A 20,992-nucleotide genomic window follows, 5' to 3' on the forward strand; every position below is an offset into this window, starting at 1 on the left:
GCCCTGAAGTTTTTCGGTATATCACCGTGTTTTTGAAAGTACAATCACAACATAAAAATTACAACTTTGTTACAGTCTGTGAAGAAGTTGAGGAGGTACAGATAATGTTCAGTGTGGTTTGGCGTAATGATGGTTAGACATCTATGATGATCTATGATCATCTCAGATGTCTGGGTTTTAGGACTCATGGGGTTTTCTATTGGTTTGGTTTTTCTATTTCTATTTTTTATTTGATATTATGCTTATAGTCTATAATTACCTAAAACTAATTAATAATTAGTAAGCGACACATACACAGCGGAAAAGGTTGAACATTAGGGGCCCACGGCTTTTCTTTTGGCCCAGGGCCCCAGAAAGCCTTAATCTGGCCCTGCTCACACTAAGCACAGCAAACCATTACCGTTTAACACCATAGACATGTACTGCCATATTAGGTCATCTAAATAAATTGAACTATAATAGATTTGGGGATTGATAGAAATTAGAATTAAATGATATTAGGGCTATCCGATGCTAATGTTTCACTGTATTGATGCTGCAGTGCCACAGCTTGGAGGGACAAGCAATAAAGCTTAAACCTCGCGAAATCACGTGACCAGATAAATTAAGCAAAGGCGGTGGGTAACAGCAAAAGAGGAAAGTTCCATGGGTAAAACAACTATAATGTCCGGAAACAACAAGACTTTACAGTGAAACACCTTGTTGCTGTAGCAACTAAACCCGGAAGTTGTAGTATCGATGGTAACGGGTAAGGTTACGCTAACCCGGAGTAGAGAACGCTGCCGTGTTATGTTGAAGCTAACGTCCGTCGGTTAATACACCTTTGATAAAAAAAACTCCAATGTCCCGAAAAGCTCTTAAAGTATTGGTTGAAATAAAGTTCAGAGCGGTAAGATTTAATCATTTTCTTTACTCGTTCTTCACCTGTCCTCTGCATGTACACTGGGTTCTGCGAGTGGAGAACGGTGCATCAAACACCAGACTACATTAGAAAACTTTTAACTTTAAACTTTTAAGTTATTATTTCCTACATACCGGCAAAGAAACACGTTTATTAGCATCGATTTAACATTGTGGTATAAGGAATTGAGAGTCGGGCTACAATTCGGCATGTAGTTTTTAAATATCTGTTTAATGAATTCAAATACAACTTTTAGGTTCACCTGTTCTCTGACTCACCACTCACAAGGGGTCTACGGAAAAGCTGGATAGTGTGTGCAGTGGTGGATAAGTGGTGGCGTTATGTCTGAGGCTAAAAGTTGTCATCCTCACCAGGTGATGACCATGTTAAAAACCCTTTTACACTGAAAAAGAAATGCCATTACAAAAATTATACAACATTATAGACTGCAGAATTTGCTAACAAAAGGCATCAATTTGTTAAGAAAAAAAAACATTTTTCTTGTATAATGCATTATAAAAATTTATAATGCAATAAAAAAGTCATTGTAATATTAAAGACAGTAACTTCGTACATTAAACATATAAAAATAGGCCTAAATAGGCAAACAACAAAATAGATACAAATGAAAATGAATCTAATAAAGAAAAAATCTGCATACAATACATGGTAAAAACAAACTGTCAATGTTATATTATAAAAATCTGAAAAAAGTAACTTTATAAAATAAGCAAATGAGCAAAATAAGTATAAAAATTACAAATAAATCTAGCAACAAAATTTGTTAAAAATGAATGGAAGAAAAAACAAACAATTGAATAGATTTGCAGTATAATCAAAATACTGAAATGTGTCATATAAAAACATCTGTATGAAATGAAATTGAGTTTTACCATGTTTTAGTAAAGCAATTTGATCACAAAAAAATTGTCCACCATGCAGATACAATACCATGTTAAAGGGATAAAGACAGTAGACAAAAACAAAAGTAGCATCATTCCTGTATTGTAATGTGGGTTAGTTTGTCCAGTGCATAGCGCCAGGGGCGTAGCACCAAATTCTGGGACCTCTGGGCAGTCTCTGTGCCCCCCTACCCTTCATCTCTTGATCCATGTTTCTCAAACATCTTTAGATTATTATTATTTTTTAAGCCAGTTGGCTTCTTTCCATGTCCATTTGTTCTTTTCTTCTTTGGAACCCTGAAAAACATGATAGTGTGTGATGGTGCTCAGAAATTCCAGTTTGAGGGGGTGTAAACTATATTGTGCCTCTAGCTTCCACTAGTTTTTTATACAAAGTTCAGTCTCTCAACCATGCTTTGACGGTATGTAACGTTTCAAATGTTCACACCTAACCCCAACCCCCCCACCCTTTTCTCGATGAGTGTACTACTTACTTTAATTTTTTCAGACCGATAACTACATAATAGAAACCCATAAAATGTGAAGAAAAGTAATATTCTCACAGCTGTTTTCTTTATTAAACAGAGAAATACAACTGTACGCCTTCTGAATTCAATTTTCTTTTGGTTACTGAAGACTGATGAGGCTTAATTCTCCATGGTCTCTCTCTGCCTGCTGGCTGGTTACAGTCCTGTAACTTTACCCTCCACCACTAGGTGTCACTGTGTCTTTCAGACCAGCTGCCTGTTCACCAGTAGAGACCTGAGACTGAGCTCTCCTGGTGCATGCTGTGCACTACATACAATGAGTTTGATAGAAAGAGGAGCACCTTTATTTATGACGGTATTGAAAAACATACCTTCGGGATTTTTAAATACCCTGGTACACAGTGGTGCTGTGATACTACCCAAGCCTAGCTTCAGTTAATTTATTCTGAGAGTTTAGTTAGAAATTGAAAAATGAAAACAAAATCAAACTTGTCATTTAGTTTTTTTGCAAGGGCTCCTTCCTATTCGGGTTCTTGGTAATTAGTCCCACTTTTCACCCACCATGACTCCCCTGTATAGTGCCTGCACATGATTATGACTGTTTTCTTTTGTTGTTTTTTTTTTTTTTTTTCAAATTTAGGGTGACTTCAAGGGGAAATGACTATATAAATAAATAATTAACTAGAAGCAGGAGAAAATATTGACAGTGATCTTCAGTGTTCTTTAAATGAGCATAAAGTGTAAAATCTCTTAGGTACAGATTTTACCCGCAACTCTATGTCATAACACTAATACATAATGTGGCCCATCACTTCTCTCAGGTTTCTTGTCCTGGAGTCCATCTGCCAGCTAAGGATGACATCTACCTCAGCATGTGCTTCATGGGACAGTACCGCCAGTCTGAGTGTCTCCCTGCTGTGTTTCCTCTGCTGTTCCATGAGAAGATGACCTTTGAAAAGGCAGGTCTTTACTCATTATCAAGCGTAATTCATTATATGTGTGATAAGTTAGATTAAGTTATTCTCATCTTTCACAAAGTTAGCTGAGCCATGCCTGTACTGAATGCATTGAATACACTTGACATGACTGTACAGCCCTCATCAATAAGAACTAGCATAGATGCAGTACATTAATATTGTCTGAAAAATGACAACCCTTTTGCCAGAATAAATGCTGACATCTTTAAGTACATTTCATTACAATGTGATCTGTTGAAATTTAACATGTCAGCAACACTTAAGTTGACATGTTAGGTTTGAAACCACTTGGTTATGGTTAGGAAAACAAAGAAAATCATGTTTGGGGTTAAGATATCCAGTTTTGGGGGACAATCCCACCTGGAAATGCAGTGACAACTGCTTTTCATGACACTATTATGGCAGACAACACAACAATGGCTTGTTAAAAAATTGCTGCATTTTGTCACTTTATTCCAGTAGGAATCGTAGTACTTTCTCCATAAAAAACAATTGCTTTTTTGCCACTTTCCTGGCAGAAAATGCAATGATGGTTTGTTGTCACTTTTCATGGCTATATCCCAGCAGGAAACAGTAATGTCATTTTTTGGAGGAACTATACACAGTAGAGACTCTTGCTGTGTTGGAAACCGTTCCCTATCACAGAAATTGTGCACTATATAGTGTGTTTGCCATTTTGTAGTAGTGTTTGAATTCTCAGTGGTTAAATTCATTTGCTGCGTATCCTGGATATTTGAACCTTACTTCAGCATAGTGGGGGTAAGTGGGGGTGTGTTGTCTATCTTTATATATGTACATATATATATATATATATATATATATATATATATATATACAGTCTATGGTACATACCATGTACCCTACAGTTTACTCCATATACCACAATGCAGTGTGGTTGTGTATTTTCAGAGGTTAAAAGGTTGAAAGGTTGTTAGCTAGCATGTTATGTTGGTTGGTCTATTTACCAGCTGACGGCACTGGCGAATCAACAAAAGACGCCTTAGAGGCCTAAGGTGAGTTTGCTTTCGCCTCCATCTGTGCCTGAGGGGAAGCAGTTGTGTTAGCAGCAGCTGAACAACAACAACAGGAACCATTTTCTCCACGTAAATTCAACAGTTTTTCCAGAAAGGCGTGTTGGCCAGTAGTTTGCGAGGTAACTACAGCTACTTAGCTTGTTTGAGCGAGCTCAGTAGTTTGTGAACTAAATAGATGGAGGGCTGTTACAGTTCACAATCAGAACACAGGATCATAGCTGACAAAACCCAACTTCCACTTCATTGGAATTTTTAACTATTTTGGAGGGATTTAATATAAAAACATGGAACATGTGTATAACCTCAGTTCATCTGACCTCCTGAGTGCTCGGCTTGTTTATATGGTACTGAGCATGCCCACTGCGTCACAGGAATATCTTGTGCATCAGTTGACGCAATGACGTTGAGAAAATAGAATCCGAAATCTCATTTGGTATGCCCTATATAGTTCACAGTGTAATACACACTGCAGGGAATAGTGAGTGAGTGAGTGAGTGGTTTGGAACACAGCTACAACCCCTCCACCTCCTGATGACGAAGCCAGCTCATATACTAAGCCACTTCAGAAACACTGATACGATACATATGAAACACACAAATGTAACATATTTGCAAAATCTTGAATACTTTGTTTCTGTTCAGATTTTCAGGTATGCAGTTGACCCTGGAGACATTGCTGTCATGCTTGAGTGTAAGTTCTTTGGTTGTATACAGTTTGTGTCAGACATTGTATTAGATAAAAAACTGATGTGGTCGCATACACCTATTCCTACTTCTTTCTCACACATTCACCCATTCAATCCTTAATTTTTGTCAGATATGCATGGACCTTCATAAATTACTCTCTGAATGCAGAATAATGACATATGAATCGATTTTAATAGATCCAAGAAAAAAAGTCAGTGCAAAAGATTTTTTCTTTTTAAATGTTAAATGAGTGAAATGTTATATAACGGTTCTTACAGGATCCACACATTGCCACTTTACATGACGACTGAAGGGATGGCATTTTCAAAAGATTGTACGCTTTCAAAAGTTTGTGTTTTCAGGCCCCCAAAACGCCATTGTTGTGTGAACAAAAGGCCAAACTGCAACAAAAGTTTAAAGTTTCATGCAAGAGCAGCTGTCGTGTGAACAGCCCTTAAGAATGAGCATTTGACAACAAAAATGTAACTCAAGATCTACTCACAAACTGTTTTTGGAGCTTTCAATCAAGTCTCATGGTCTTCATCTGCATAGTATGGGAAGTCCATTACGTGAATTTCCATCTGCACCTCCATGAAAACCAACTCTGAGCAAACTCCTTATGCTGATGAAGACCATTAGAAGTGATGAAGTGATATCTGAAAGTAGGTGTAGTTTGCTCCTTTTGTTTTCATCAGGTTTGTCAGACAATTAAGTTTCTAAATCACAATTAATCACAGAATTTCACGTTTAATCACAACTAATTACATTCAGTATTCACGTTTTCATTTCTATATTTGGCATTTCAAAACAGTTTTTATCCCTTTGTAACCTGGATTAACATAAATTTGCTTGTGCTGTGTTAAGACACCTTTCATAATTATTTAAACCTTTGAACCCTGAGTCAATTTGTTTTATTTCATTTGGTAACATGGGTAAAAAATAAACTCTCAATGGTTTACAGATATTCACATTTGATTAACAAAAGGCAGTAGGAAACTTGGCAAGAAATGTCCCGCAAAATGCAAGAATTAGTAGATTTGGGAAATAATTTTTTAAAAAGTTAGTGAAAATATCCAGAAATTTAAATTAAAATAAAACAAGTATAAATGCATACGTTTCCCCTTGTGGGATAATTAAGTTCACAATGACTATATTCATAATTATTATAATTATATATATTTAAAATTATATTACAGAATCCTTATTATTTTTCACGTCATTTTTTTCAAGTATTTTTCTTGTTTGTTTTGATTTTTATTTATTTATTTTTGTTGCTAAATAAGGTCTTTATTTATTTATTTATTTATTTTTTGTTTTACAATTACTTAAGTTTCAAAGGGTTAAAATCCATATTAACAAGGTGAAGCAATTCTTACCAGATTGTCTTGATTAGGAATAAACTGACAGCAGACAAACTGCATGGGACAAGCATAAAGTGGGCATGTCTGTAAAGAGGAGACTCATGGGTACCCACAGAACCCATTTTCATTCAGATATTTTGAGGTCAGAGGTCAAGGGAACTGCTGTTTTTCCATCGCCAAAATTTAACCTAACTAACACTTCCTAAGAAGCTAGGATGATGTGGTTGGTACCACTGGATTCCTCAGGTAGCATCACTGTAGCTTAAAACTCAGCCCAGACCGGTACAGTCTTTTAAAGGCAGGAATGTTGGCTGTCAATTAACGCCATAAAAAGAAAAACAGCTTTATGTATGAACCTTAATTGCACTGCACTTAGCGCAGACAGCCCGAGTTTTTAAAATAAACTGTTCATAAAATTGAATTTCTTGAACTATGAGATCCCCCATAAAAAAAAAAAAGCTATGGAAAAAGCTAATCGACCTTCAGTTAATATTATTTTGTCATATTTTCAAGGTTAAAGGATACATTTTTGCACCTAACATTAAAATATTAATGTGTCAAAGTAATTGCAGGTCAATTCTTTCCCACAGTATTTTTCCACACTGTAATAAAGCATCAGGCTGGCATCATCCCATTTCACTGTGTGGAGCATTGATGCACAACAGAGGAAAGTTCTGGACTTTATTAAGAATGAATTAACATATATTGGTGTTATACATTTCCAGAGCACAACATCAGCTCGTTCTAAAAAAAGTGTTTATACCAGAAATGTGAAAGAGTATTAAAAGTATTAAAGAAATAATTTGTAATTTTGGAAATTATGCATATTAACCTTCTTGCTGAGAGTTAGATGAAAGGATTGTTACCACTCTCCTGTATGGTAACATTTATTATTTTTTTCTCTGGGTCTTAAGATCTACTTTTCTACTTTTCTACTTTTCTTTTAAGCTTTTTCTCAAGCTTGGATCGGCTCAGACGCTTTTCACAAGTATTAAAACCTTGGGATCCTAAACAAAATGGTTTAATTTCTTTTAAAAACATGGAGGAAAAGGCAATGCGCAACTTGACAACAAAATATCACGAAATTCACGAGAATTATTTTCAAAGAGCCAGGGAAAGAGGTTTCAGAAAACTATAGTTTCAATTATCATGATTACATACTTAAAATTCTGTTACAGAATTATTATAACTTGTAAGATTTTTTTTTAAAAATCCTTGTTTTTTTGTAACTTTAATTCCTTCCTTTTTTTGTTCATTTTCAGTTTTTTTTATTTATTTATTTAAATAACTTTTTTAGGTATTTTCTGTCGTCATCTTTAGTCGTTCTTGTTTTCTTCCTTTGTTTTTTTTTGTTTTTAATTCTATTTAAAGAAATCCAGCAAGTTCGCTGAGGTTTTAAATGAAATGAAAATATGTTATCAGTATATGAGGCTATAGGAGCTGTTAGTGCCCTGTCATACAGCTGTCCAGATAACAGGGAATAGATGCCAGTTTACAGCTGTGGAGACACTGTCTTTTTCACCTACATGATACCGAGGATCTGTCTTATGTTGACACCTTTTCTCCTCAGATGAGACAGTCACAGTTGAACTGGTGCAGCTGATTCCTCCAGGTGAGATTTTTCATTTTCATTTTTTTTTTTTTTTTTTTACTGAGGATTAAAAAGAAAAATAAGGTTAGATTTCAAGAATAAATTCATGAAATTCTCAGAACAAAGTTTGTGTGTGTAACATTATGAGGAAAAAAATCTTAATATTTTGAGAAAAAACTATTGTCGGAATAAAATCATAACATTACGACAATAAAGTCTTAATATTACAAGAAGAAAGTCGTAATTTTATGAGAAAAAGTTGTAATATTACAAGAATGAAGTTGTATTTTTACGAGAGGGGGGTAGCTCCCTGGCAACCACTGTCCCCAGATGCTAAGGAGGCTGCCTGTACTCTCACCTGTTTTATAGCCTACTTTGCTGGCAATATGTGTATTGAGTGAGAGTGACCTCTGTCAGAGTGTGATGGAGGTGTGCTTGTGTCTGCAGGGGGGGGCACTCTGGCCTGCTTTGAAGAAGACGCTCGACGCTTCTTATTCCCAGAGCCCAAACTGGTTCCCTCCTTCTCTGGAGTGGATCGAGAGGTTCTGATGACCCGAGCTCCTCACTTCCCAGTAGGTCCAACCCTTAAACACATTGCCTCAATGAGTACAACAATGTTGTCTATTTTCAGCATACAGCATAAAGTTTCGGTGTGTAGCCTGTTCACACTGATACATCATTAACACATTGTTTTTTATGCTGCAGTCCATTTTACTCTGAACTAACTCTGACATGAAAAAATTGCAGTGGATGGGTCATCCAAGATCAGTCCAGCCCAAGTTATGTCTGAGTAACATTAGGCTAGATCATCACAGTAAAATGATGGGGCACGCAGTGAAGTTAGCAAAAATACTTTTCAGAAACTTTTACTTAACCCTTTTACTTTAACCCTTTTGTCCAGATTGTGTATTTTTGTTTAATCTGAGAATTATCAGCTCAGCTCCTACAATAAGTCTAAAATACACTGTGGAAACTAAATTATTACAGCAAGACTAAGGTTAAGGTCAAAAAATGCTCAATTGAAACCCATTCAAACTGCAATTTTTGATCCCACAGCCATCAAAGCATAAAAACATGCATTATATTATTTTTGGCTGTCATTCTGGGTTTGACACGGAATTTGTCATTTTTACTATTTTCCACTGAATCACATCTTTTAAAAAACATTTTTTTAATTTTTTTATTTACCATATTTGGCATATGGAGAAAAAACATGCTATTTCCACTAGGTGCACTGTCACAATCAATGATGCTGCTAATAACTGAAATATCCCAGGCTGTGATGATAATAATAATAATAATAATAATAATAATAATAATAATAATAATAACAACAATAATAATAAATATACTTTGCATGTAGTTTAGTGAGAATCATTTATTTTTACATTTGATTTTCATCTAAAAACACAGTAGCATCATGACATAACAAGCTGGCATTTAAAGGGCTAAAATTATGAAAATTATTGAATATTTGATAATTATGATTAGGGCTTATGTTGGTTAAAAAATTAACTCAATGGAAGCAAAAAATCATATAAATATATTATATTTTTTATAGCCTGGTTTTGAAAGCACATTCTGTAAAAAATACAAAATACATACATGTGCACAAAAAATATAGGAGCCTACATGGACGACCTCACTGTCACAACAACATCAAGCCCAGGAGGCAGGTGGATCCTTCCCGTGAGACTCATCACCTGGGCAACGATGAGTTTTAAGCCCTCCAAGTCCATGGTGCTGAAAAGGGGGAAGGTGACTGACAGATTCCATCTCTCAGTCTCAAGAACTGTCATTCCATCCATCACAGAGCGATCAGTCAAGAGTTTAGGGAAGCTCTTTGACTCAAGCCTGAGAGACTTTGCAGCTATCCAGGAGTCCAACCAAGAGCTTGGAAGTTGGTTCTCTAAGGTCGACAAGTCTGGTCTTCTTGGTAGATTTAAAGCCTGGATCTACCAGCATTCCATCCTGCCCAAAGTCCTGTGGCCTTTGCTGGTCTATGCAGTCCCACTGACAACAGTTGAGTCCCTTGAGAGGAAGATCAGTGGCTTTCTCCAGAAGTGGCTCAGCCTTCTACACAGCCTTACCAGCGCAGCACTGTACAGGAAAAGCAACACCCTGCAGCTACCCTTCAGTGGCCTCAATGAAGAGTTCATGGTGGCTTGTACATGAGAAGCCCTAAAGAACAGGGACTCCAGGTACAGCAAGGTGTCATCGATGGCATCGTGGTGAGGACAGGAAGGAAATGGAGTTCAGAGAAGGCAGTGGAGGTGGCAGAGTCACGCCTGAGGCAGAAGGCACTGGTGTGCACCCTGGCAACAGGAAGAGCGGGTTTGGGTTACTTCCCAAAAATCCAGGTCGGCAGGGCTTAGGGCAAGAGGACACACCATCTACTCCAGGAGGAGGTGTGAGCCGGCGTGGAGGAAGAGCAAGTGAGCAGAGCAGTAGGAATCCGGCAGCAGGGAGTGTAGACAAGGTGGGAGAGCACACTGCAGCGCAGGATCACCTGGTCAAACATCATGCAGGCAAACTTCAAACTTAAAACACCTGATCATGCTGGAACTTACAGCGCCCTGGGAAGAGCGTATTGAGGAAGCCAATGAGAGGAAACGCGCCAAGTACCGGCAACTGGTGGAGCAATGCAAAGACAGAGGCTGGAGAACCTTCTATGAGCCCGTAGAGGTCCGCTGCAGAGGCTTTGCAGGATGCTCACTCTGCAGTCCTCACTCGGTTGGGCATTACTAGAGCAGCTAAGAAGAGGGCCATGGATGCATTCAGACTAGAAGAGCAATAGCAATTTAGAACGATCAACTTCTGACTTTTAATGGATTGCATCAAAGGATATGATCATATTGTCTTGGCCACAGTATCACGGAAATATAAAATAAGTTTTGACTAACTTTAAGTCTGATCTTAACCATTTCATGTGATTAGATTACAAATATTTCCTCTCCTCTGTTTTTCCCAGGGCATCGCTCCCAGGTTGGAGTTTTCCACCAAAACAACCATCATGGAGTGCCCAGCTGATGCAGATATCAACATTTACCCCAATGTGCCCATGGTAACACTTCTGATTCAAAATGTATGGAGATGTATAACAAACCAAACAGCATCATGCTATATCTGAGGTGACCACATGAACTGGACCGGTTCAGCTTCAGCCCCAACACATGGTTTTAGTCCATTTCCACTCTCTTTTAGAAGCTCCGTGAATTCAAAATGCAGCTCCATTTTAGCAATGATATTAATAACTTTATTTATGTAGCATTTTATACCAAACACAAGGTTTGTACTTAGTTTGGTTTACTTGAGTTGAGTTGAGTTGAGTTGAGCTGAGTTGAGTTTAGTTGCATACAATTAAAACCAAGAAGCCAGAGGCTTATACAAACTGACCCTCCCTCAACTTGAAAACAGAAACACAAACTGAGAAAAAACAAACAAAAACCTAAATTAACATTTTACAAAAAAACACAACGAAAGTTAAAGGTGAAATGACAACAAAGAGCAGAAAAAGTAACCAACCAGTTACCATTAATCCAATAAAACACAAGAAGTATATAGAACACAATACAAAGGGAAAAAAAGGAAGTATTACATTTCAGGGCTAAAGAAATACTTCTATACTTGGTGCATTGATCCCAATGACTGTAATTTCAGTTACTGTGTGTCCCTCTGCTGACCAGACCTGGAATGTAACTAAGTACATTTAGTTAAGTACTGTACTTAAGTACAAATCTGAGGTTACATTTACATTACTTTAGTATTTCAGTCTAATGCCACTTTGCACTTTTACTCCACTACACTTAAGAGGGAAATATTGTACTTTTTACTCCACTACTATGATTAAATAACTTCTTTACAATTTAAGATTTTTGCGACAAACCAAAAATCTGAAGATATACAAGTGCAGCTGAAACAGTTATTGTAAGTTATTTTTTCAGCTTCTCATATAAACTGTATGTCTGAGGACTTGCTGCTTTTCCTTTCATTATTTTAATTATTTTAATTTATTTCATTTATTTAAACCTTTTTGCATGTGTACTTTTACTTTTAATACTTAATACATTTACCTGAAATCACATTTACTTTGTTTAAGTTTATTTACCAGTGCGTCAGTTTCACTCCTGCAGAAGTTCTTCTTCTTGCAGCCTTTTTTCATGAGTCTCTCTGGTGTTCATGTGTCATTGTCTTTGCACACGGCACAAAACCTGCCCTTATATGGTGTTTAGGGGGGCATTGCCTGTGCTAATAGATGATCAGTGGGATTCATCATTGAGCACAGCTCACTAATTTTCCTCTTACCGGAAAATTAAGAGAATGTTGCTGCATGAGGCCCAATGTTGTTGAAGTCCAAGTAGAATAGTGAGTCTTTTTTGAGTTTGTTGAATTGAAAGTAATTGAACTAGTGACTGGAGTTTAAGTAAGTTGAGTCTAAGTCCACATAAGTTGACTGAAGTCCACATCCCTGATCGAAGACCACAATCAGGCCACCAATTTATGAGATCTTTCAAAGTCAATAAAAATAAGCTGTAAAAGTAATTTATAAACATACTGAACTGATTGCAAAAATGAAAGAAAGCCAGTGCAAGGATACCATCACAACAGCTGTGATGTGGTCCTTTTTCTATATGTATGCAGTCAAGTGAGGCAAAGACAAAAAGTCAGAAAATCTCTGATGGACAAAACTGTTTTATTTTGGAAATGTTCTCTGCAGAAAGCATGGCTGGACAGTTTCCTCCACCTGCAACTCAAAATGAGTATTTGACATAAAATTAAACGCCCACAGTTCTAGCAGCAGCTTTACCAGCTAGAAAGTCCTGCTCTTATGTAACGGTGACAATCATTTTGAGACATGCACTCTCTTGCTTCCAGAGGCCAGCGATGAGGAGGAACAGGAAGCCCTCCAGCAGACCCAGGAGCTCCTCTCCTCAGAAGAAACAGCCTCACAGCCTTGGAAGGAGACCAGATGGCAGAGGATGCAGCGCCAGGTCACCATCATACACCCCCAGACCCCGGTCCCTGTCCCCTCTGAGAGCTGGAGACGCGCAGCGGCTGCAGTGGCTCAGTCTAGACTCTGCAGCTCCAGATCCGGCCCCCTGGAACACCACCGGCACCTCCCAGCCTGTAAGGACAGCACAGCACAACTTCTTCCCAGAAGTACAAAGAGAATTTTATAAAGTGGTTATTATTTCCTGCCAGCAGATGGCAGAGAAGAGCTAAGTTAGGTATGTTTCCACACAGCAGGTTTCTCTACAGCACTGAGGGGACCCTTCAGCATATATCTAATACAGATAGAGTGATAGAGTGATGAGTCCTAAAACGCTCAAGTCCAGCAAAAATCTGCATTTTTGCACTTCCGGTTCCCTTGTCTCAATGTCTCTGCATTTTTGGTAAAATGCCTTAAATAAGGTCTGTGGTTAACTCAGGCTAAAGACATTTATACATTATGTTCTGCAACATAAAATACGTCTAATTTTTGCATTTTTAAGGTTTTATGCGTCTTAAAAAAAGTGACTGCGAACAAGTGGCTAAATCTGACTACAGTGTTTGTTGGGGACATTTGACATCATCACACCAGACACAGAAACTACCAGTGAGACTAGTATGACATAGTCATGATCATTAGCTAGATCAGGTCACTCTAACAGGAGAGAGTTTTGCAGAAAATTAAGCAAGCTAAATCAAATCAGAAGTTGAACAAATCAGTCGGCGACCACAGTGTGGTTTGTTAACAACTAACAATAGCTTTTTGCTTTTGGTGATTTTATTTATGCTTCAAAACACACATAAGTGGTGTTCATCTGTGAAGATTATCACACTGAACAAAATATATAAGTGCCATAAACTTGTTTTCATCACAGAGCTTATTTTTGGCAATAATTGAAATCCCATTTAAAAATGCGAAAGTGTTCAGAGCAATTATGAGTTCAGAGCAAGAAGGGGCTGGTTTTGTACACTGATACTAAAATCAGGAAGTATGTATTTAAAATAGTATTACACAACTTTGTTTTGTGGAGAGAAAATTCCTTTTTTGCTTCTCACCATTGCTATTTATTATCTTACCCTGGTCAATAACCCAATTCAGGAAACATTTTATATTTGCTGACAGGAACGCCCACTAGTTGTGTCAAGTCAAGTCAAGTCAAGTCAAGTCAGTTTTATTTATATAGCCCATTATCACAAAACATGGTTTGCCTCAGAGGGCTTTACAGTGTACGACATCCCTCTGCCCTTAGACCCTCACATCACCCAAGGAAAAACTCCCCAAAAAGAACCCCTGTAACGGGGAAAAAAAACAGGAAGAAACCTCAGGAAGAGCGGTAGAGGATAGTGAGGGATCCCTCTTCCAGGACGGACAGACGAGCAATAGATGTCGTAAATAGCAAGTGAAGTACAATCATGGCAAAAAGGAAAGAGAAAGAGAGGGGAGAGGGGGAGAGAGAGGGGGAGGGGGCACAGAATAATAGAAACAGATGCATGTCATATTACAATAATGGTAGGTGTGAAATTAGTAATTGCTCTCTATGATGATGTTGATAGAGATGATAACAGTCTCATGCATATGTGAAAGGGGGTTGTCCAAAGGCAAGGCAGGTGTCCTATTTTCTTATCACAATGAAACTGTCCAGCCTCTGTGCCAAGTCAGCCGCAGCCCCGGTTGTGTACATCCTGTAGATGTACTCACTGTGTCATCCCTCTCTTGTGTGCAGCTGCTGGCCTCGTGGCCTGGAGCCAGTCGGTCTGCCTCGCCCCACCGCTCTGCAGTGTTTACCAACTCCTCCTCACCTATGACCAGCTCGTCATCAGGTATAAATCCTCAAATGAAGCTGCTTTGATTCTACCAAACATATATTACATTGTCAAACAACTTTCATAAGGGGTAGTTAAATATACTCATATTGTTATACTGCTCTGTTGATCAGACTGTAACAAGCTGTATTTGTCATGATGGAAATTTACTTACAGTCAGGTTTTTTATCAGCCAAGAAATGCAAATCTGTGACTCAAAAGCATTTTTGCTTCTTCCTACTGTTTCAGTGAGATATTCTCTACCTGGCAGAAGAAAATCCATATCCAATGGTTTGGTATGAAAAATCGATTTTCCTTTTCTTTGGCCTTGTGTAAAGGGAGTTATGGGCTTTATCTAACACATTCTTATCTGAAGTCGTCACATATTGCCACTTTGTCAGTGGACTTCCACGTCTACATATAACACTGTTGATGTTTCGCAACAAACGCCTTGATGTCAACAAAAGCACATGGTTGCACAACCTTAAACATCATGTGGAAGCATGATGTTATGTTGCGGAACCATATAAAACTGTGTCATCTGACACAAATATGAAATTTACAGAATCATGAATTGGGGACATTATCATTTATGTAAATTGAAAACAATATTGGAACTAACACTGAACCCTGTAGAACACCCTTAATAATTGAAAAATCTGAATGGACATCACCCCTTGTAATCTATCAGAGGGGTAGTTTTCAAACCACAGAAAACAGAGAGAATCAAAACCCATTCAGAAGAGTTACTTTAAAAGTAACGAGTGGTGAACTTTATCAAATGCTTTAGACTAGTCTGAATCAAATAAAGGACTAGAAACTGTGACTCGTGAATAATCCACAATTAAAAATAAAAATGCATTACCTAACACTACAGAAAAGCTAGATCCATGTACTACTTACTGTTTTTTTGTACAAAGTTTACATAAGTAACATCTGTATACACAGGGCATAATTTGAAATACATCAGTTGAGAAAAATCTGTAACTTAAATCACTTGTCTAAATATATAGACACAGTAACTCTGTTCTGCTTCCATTGACAGGTTGGAGGGATGTCAGAAGACTCCAGCTCTTCAGAAGCACATGACCCCCTTGACTATCACCAAGGTCATGACCCCTCAGAGCTATGGCGCTCTTACAGGGAACAGGCCAGGCACAGCAGGTTCTGTTTCTAGTTTTAAATATTGACATTCATAGTCTAATCATGTACATCACAAGACTGGGAACAAAATTCATCCTTGTAATTTTTCAGCTGGCCCATTTGGGGCTTTTGGAACTTTCGATGGAGATAAGCTCTCAGTTTCCCTTTACTTCCAAGTCTTAGTGCTAAGCTGTGCTAAACACATCATGTACTGACATTTTCTCTGTAATAAGAGCAGGCTTCTCATCTGACTTTGAGTTTGACAGCTATGCAGATGACACTTGAATGTTCATTGCTAAAGCAAGTAATGATGACTAATGAAAATGTCACTGAAGCAGAAATTCCCTGTCTGTTGTTACGAAATTCAGGTGTCACTCCAGTTCTCACAGAGAATGGGAAGAGGTCCAAGAGCGTGTTCGTGGACTCCTTACCACGCCAAGAGCTGTGCGGCGCCTTGTCTATGTAAGTAATACGTATCATCAGGCTTTATGTTAGATATCGCAACATCAGTATGTGTTTGAGTAGGGTGTTAGACTTGTTGTCATTTATACAGCCCACTACATGTCTTTGAGTCAATTTTGCTGCAATATGCAGTTATTGATAGTAGTCTATTAGGAAATGGGCTTCTTTTGCCCTTGCTGGCCACTCTCCGATTAACTCGACTGTTGCCGTGTGTGGTTATCCGAATAAGAATAGTTTTTTGCTTTCTTTTTAAATTTTTTTTATCCATTATAAAAAAATATAATAATAGCACTTAATCTTGTTTTTAAGACTCAAATAAATTTACACTAACTGCAGCTTTCATTTTAAAAAGGCTTACATTTCAATTATTATTTTATTTTCAGTTTCTCCTATCTCAGAAATATATATGTCATATTTTAGTAAGAAGCGTCCTAATTTTCCAATTTATCCTAATGTAGTTTTTTTAGGGCAAACTTGTGCCCAGGAGTTTTAACACGTTTGCAACTTGGATGAATAGCTCTAGGAATATACTGATGATAAATTAAGGAGAGCACAATGTAAAAGAATGTGACTGTTATTGTGTTTTAGGGGGCCACACACTCTGAGGTTGATGAAGTTTTAGCCAGGAGATCTATCTCTCCAGGTCCACCATGATGACCCATTCAGGCTCTAGAAAGGTGAAGTGAACCTGCTCTCTGCCTCCATGAGTTTTACTTTTCACTTTAGAAATACTGTCCCCTTGAAGCATTCTAATGAAATCGCAGAAAAGGTGTTTGCCACGTCAGCTTGATTCTCATAATAGCCTTAATGTCTATATGCCTACAAATATACAATAAAGGCAAAAAAAGAATTAAAAAAAAGATAGATAGATTTGTCAAATGAATTGAGCAATTTTGTTATAAAAACTGAGAAAAATAAAAGGAACACGTGATGCATTTCAGAATCTGCAGACACATCTGTCACAATTCTTTAGATGTAATATATGTAATGGACTTATTACATGAATAAGTTATTATTCAAAAAAAGTTATCTTATGTCTGTCTGTTTTAGTCCTGGTTAGATCAACAACACCTGTTAAGGTGGTAATAGCAATTGCAGTTTGTCACTACAAACTCTGGGGACAGCAAACATTCTTTAAGCAGTTACTTTTTCAGAAATACAATGGGCCGATTGCAACAACAGGGTTTACACTTGGTTTTACACTAAGTCTGTCTAAGTTGGCTAATAAGTCCGACGTCATAGATTCACCATTGCATCATCTAGGATTAAGTCTTCTTCTTAAAACCGGGCGTAAATCTTACGTCTTGTCCTTCACCTCAGCTTGTTGAACAAGCAATCAAAAAACAAATGTTCACCAATGAAAAGTGCACTGCTGACATCAGTTATCAGGCTAGATAGCTAACATTAGTTAAATGGCTGGTTAGCTGCAGCACATTAAGCAGGAGCATATTATTCAGATGCTACTGTAGTCCTTTACTCTTTAATAACACTGCTAACAGCACACCGTACAACCACGACTTGTAAGCTACAGTCAAATGATTAGCTACACATTAGACAGTGGGGGATTGTCAATGCTGCTTTTTTAAATTATTCAATGTGATTTTAAATGCATTGTTTTATTGTATTTATTGTATGCACTAATGTACTTCTGTTGGCTGCACAATAAATTGCCCCCTGGGAGACATTAAAGATTTCTTGACAGACAGCTTAGTTAACGCTGTTGTCAATGTTAGTATACTCACCTGACATGTTTTATAGTTCAAGGTTTGCTAATAGATGCATATACCAAAATGTGCAACTACTGGAAGTAAATTAGGAGGAGGAACTAAAGTAGGAACAAAATAACCAAATATAAATTTTTTTGTTGTCAATTGTTGACACTGTTTCCATGGTTTCCACCATTTATGCCTCCCTGAAAAGACATGCAAATGTCACAACTCAGATATCATCGAAATTTCCCAACTTCCCACTGGTAATTACAACTGTGGAGGGCTGTTCATGTGCTCATAACTCCCAAATATGGTGAGTATAATATTTCCGAGGAGCACATGAAGGCAGCATAATGTTGTATCCTAACAGCCCATTCATTGCTAGCCAATAGCACAGTGGCGTTGGCACTCACATGAATGCCCATCACCCAAACCGGGCATAGTTTTGACTGAGCTCAAGTTTTGTGGGTGCAATGAACCTAAAGTCCATTCTGAGGACTGGTCTCAAAGACCAACATTGCACTTCGCACCGGGCTTAGTGAAGACCAGTTGGTAAGGATGAACTAAAATCTTGCAGAAAAAAAGCCAACCAGTAAAATATCAAACCGGGATTTGATTTCACAAAAATGTTACAGTTTAAAACTTTTTCTCTTAAGTGCAGAAACAAGACTTCTTTTCCTCCTGTGCAGGAAAAGAAACCACCTGGCCAATGAAAACTTCAGATATGAACTCCCATGATGTCTCTCCCCGTGTGTGTGCACAGAGGTATTTCATTGCAGTGGTTTGACAAAGCCCACACAGCCCGTATTAATGACTGACAAATTAACAGTTTTTTTGTTAAAATAAAGCTTTTAGAATTTAAACTCATTGTTATATCTCAGTTAGAACACAGCCAGCAGGCAGTAGTATGAGTCTAATGTCACAAATCCCTGTTCTGTTAATCTATCAAGCTGACATTGTCGAGTCCTCAAGTAAATCACAAGGAAGCCATTAAAAGCAAACTGTGTCTATGGCAATGCAGCTCTGTGTGAACTACTGCCATATATCAGAATAATAGCTGCTCTCTATGACTGCGGCATTAAGCATTGGCTATATCAGGAACATTGAGATCTAGTGCAGAATAGCTGCTGAAACAGATCTCTATTTTCGTGTACAATCTATAGGCCTCAGTGGCAGTGCAGATTTAACAAAAGTCTTTAAATAATGCGGTACACAACAGACAGTTTGGCACTACTAGATACTGCTGTTCCCACACACAGTAGGCAGGTTACCATTACAGATTTGTGCAAAGCTTAATTGCTATTTTCGATAAAACACAATTGCGAGATGACTGCGTTTCCGTTAAGTCATGGGACTTCTCTGGCGATTACATTCCAAGAAGTATGGCAATGGATGTTCAAAACATTAGCAGCTTTATGTCTTTTGCAGCTACCGCACTAGCCGTTATATTTTCAGTCGAAGGCCACGTAGGTATGCTATGCAAGCGATAATGGAAAGGCAAGCCCCTTAAATGTGGGAGCGGCAACAAAAGAAGGATTTCTGGGAGGTGATAATCCACGATTTCACAGAGGAATTGTGGACTCAAAACTTTCAATGATCGGCTCAACTTTTGAAGAGTTATGCGATGCAATAACACTTCTTATAGCTCCTGCTGCATCATGCCGTAGGGAGCCAGTTCCTACTGACGGCAGGCCTAAAACGCTTTCAATTCAGTTCAATTCAATTTTATTGATAAAGCCCATTATGACATAACACAGTTTGCCTCAGAGGGCTTTACAGCATACGACATCCCAGCCCTCAGACCCTCACATCGACTAAGGCAAAAAAAAAAAAGAAAATGTGGTTTTCATCACCCTGATGTTTGTTCAAGTGTTTTTTTCATGATAAGTTTGGTTTTAGGGAGTTGAATTATAGTGAATTATAGTGAGTGAATTATAAAAAAAGGGGGCTTTTCTGCCATGATTGACAGGTGTGATAGCCAATCTGTGCACTCATATTCAATGGGGCTGCTCAAGACTGGTTGGACGGGTGTTTGGGCGGGAAGTCTCTCCCGCGTATATCTCTACTGCGCAGATGCAGGCTCTCAATGACATCAACCTCGCAAGATGGCAAGGCTCGTATCTCGAATATTTTTACCTTTCTTCAGCATGGGGGGGGGGGGTCGTCCATCTTTATATACAGTCTATGACCTCACCATGTGCCTCTTACTGATCCTAACCATCCATGCCAGCGTGTGCATTTGTGGATGTCCTGGTGTTGGTTGCCATGTGCTTTTGTTGCCTAAACATGACCACATGAACCGTAAACACACCATGTGCTTGTGTTGACATCACAGTAGCAGCATCCTGAAACATCAACAACAAATTCAGATGGATACCTAGAACATAATATGTAGACACAGATGTCTATTGTAAAGCAACAATATGTGATGACTTGGGACTAGAGCCTGTTGGACAACCTGGGAATGAGAATGGGCTGTTGTGTGGTTGGTCTTCACAAAGAACATTCATGTGAAGTTTTTATATCAAACTCTTTCCGAATTCAAAAATGAACTGTCATGCTTTATTGATAAGCCAACTCAGACAAAAGGTCCTCATGGTGCAACGGATAGATTCAGAAGAACTAAGATACTTGAACCAGTCAATGGATCCATCTTCTAGAATCAAAAGTTACATGCTCTAATAGTGCAACTATTTCTGTGGTTTTCCAAGACAATGACCTTAATTTCTGGAAAACTGGTGCAACAGTAGAAAATGTGCTGTAAATTCCTACTTTACAGTGGCAGAGTAGTTCTTGTTTTAACAACTTTTACTTAACTATCCGAATACCTGCGTGATACTTGGAAGATAATGTGTGTTAAATGACCGTGAAGTATCTCATTATCCTTATCATGTCAGATATAGGTGGTAACTACTAAATTAAAAAGAACACAATCAGACAAACAA

At 38.0% G+C, this 20,992-nt stretch overlaps 1 protein-coding gene across 1 annotated transcript; it reads left to right on the forward strand.

Moving 5' to 3' along the window:
* The first annotated feature begins 765 nt into the window (after positions 1 to 765).
* Positions 766 to 17,113, forward strand: spata6l (spermatogenesis associated 6-like). Its single transcript, XM_088073897.1, has 12 exons — positions 766 to 889; positions 3,113 to 3,250; positions 4,945 to 4,993; positions 7,921 to 7,962; positions 8,389 to 8,513; positions 10,913 to 11,005; positions 12,817 to 13,068; positions 14,655 to 14,751; positions 14,983 to 15,029; positions 15,779 to 15,897; positions 16,245 to 16,338; positions 16,927 to 17,113. Exons 1-12 carry the CDS (start codon positions 842 to 844, stop codon positions 16,990 to 16,992), a joined length of 1,170 nt encoding a protein of 389 aa, XP_087930023.1. The 5' UTR covers positions 766 to 841; the 3' UTR covers positions 16,993 to 17,113.
* Positions 17,114 to 20,992: the final 3,879 nt, after the last annotated feature.

This window comes from Plectropomus leopardus, chromosome 23 (assembly GCF_026936395.1).
Source record: "Plectropomus leopardus strain MGB_pleo_1.0 chromosome 23, ASM2693639v1, whole genome shotgun sequence".
Taxonomy (NCBI): Eukaryota; Metazoa; Chordata; class Actinopteri; order Perciformes; family Serranidae; genus Plectropomus; species Plectropomus leopardus.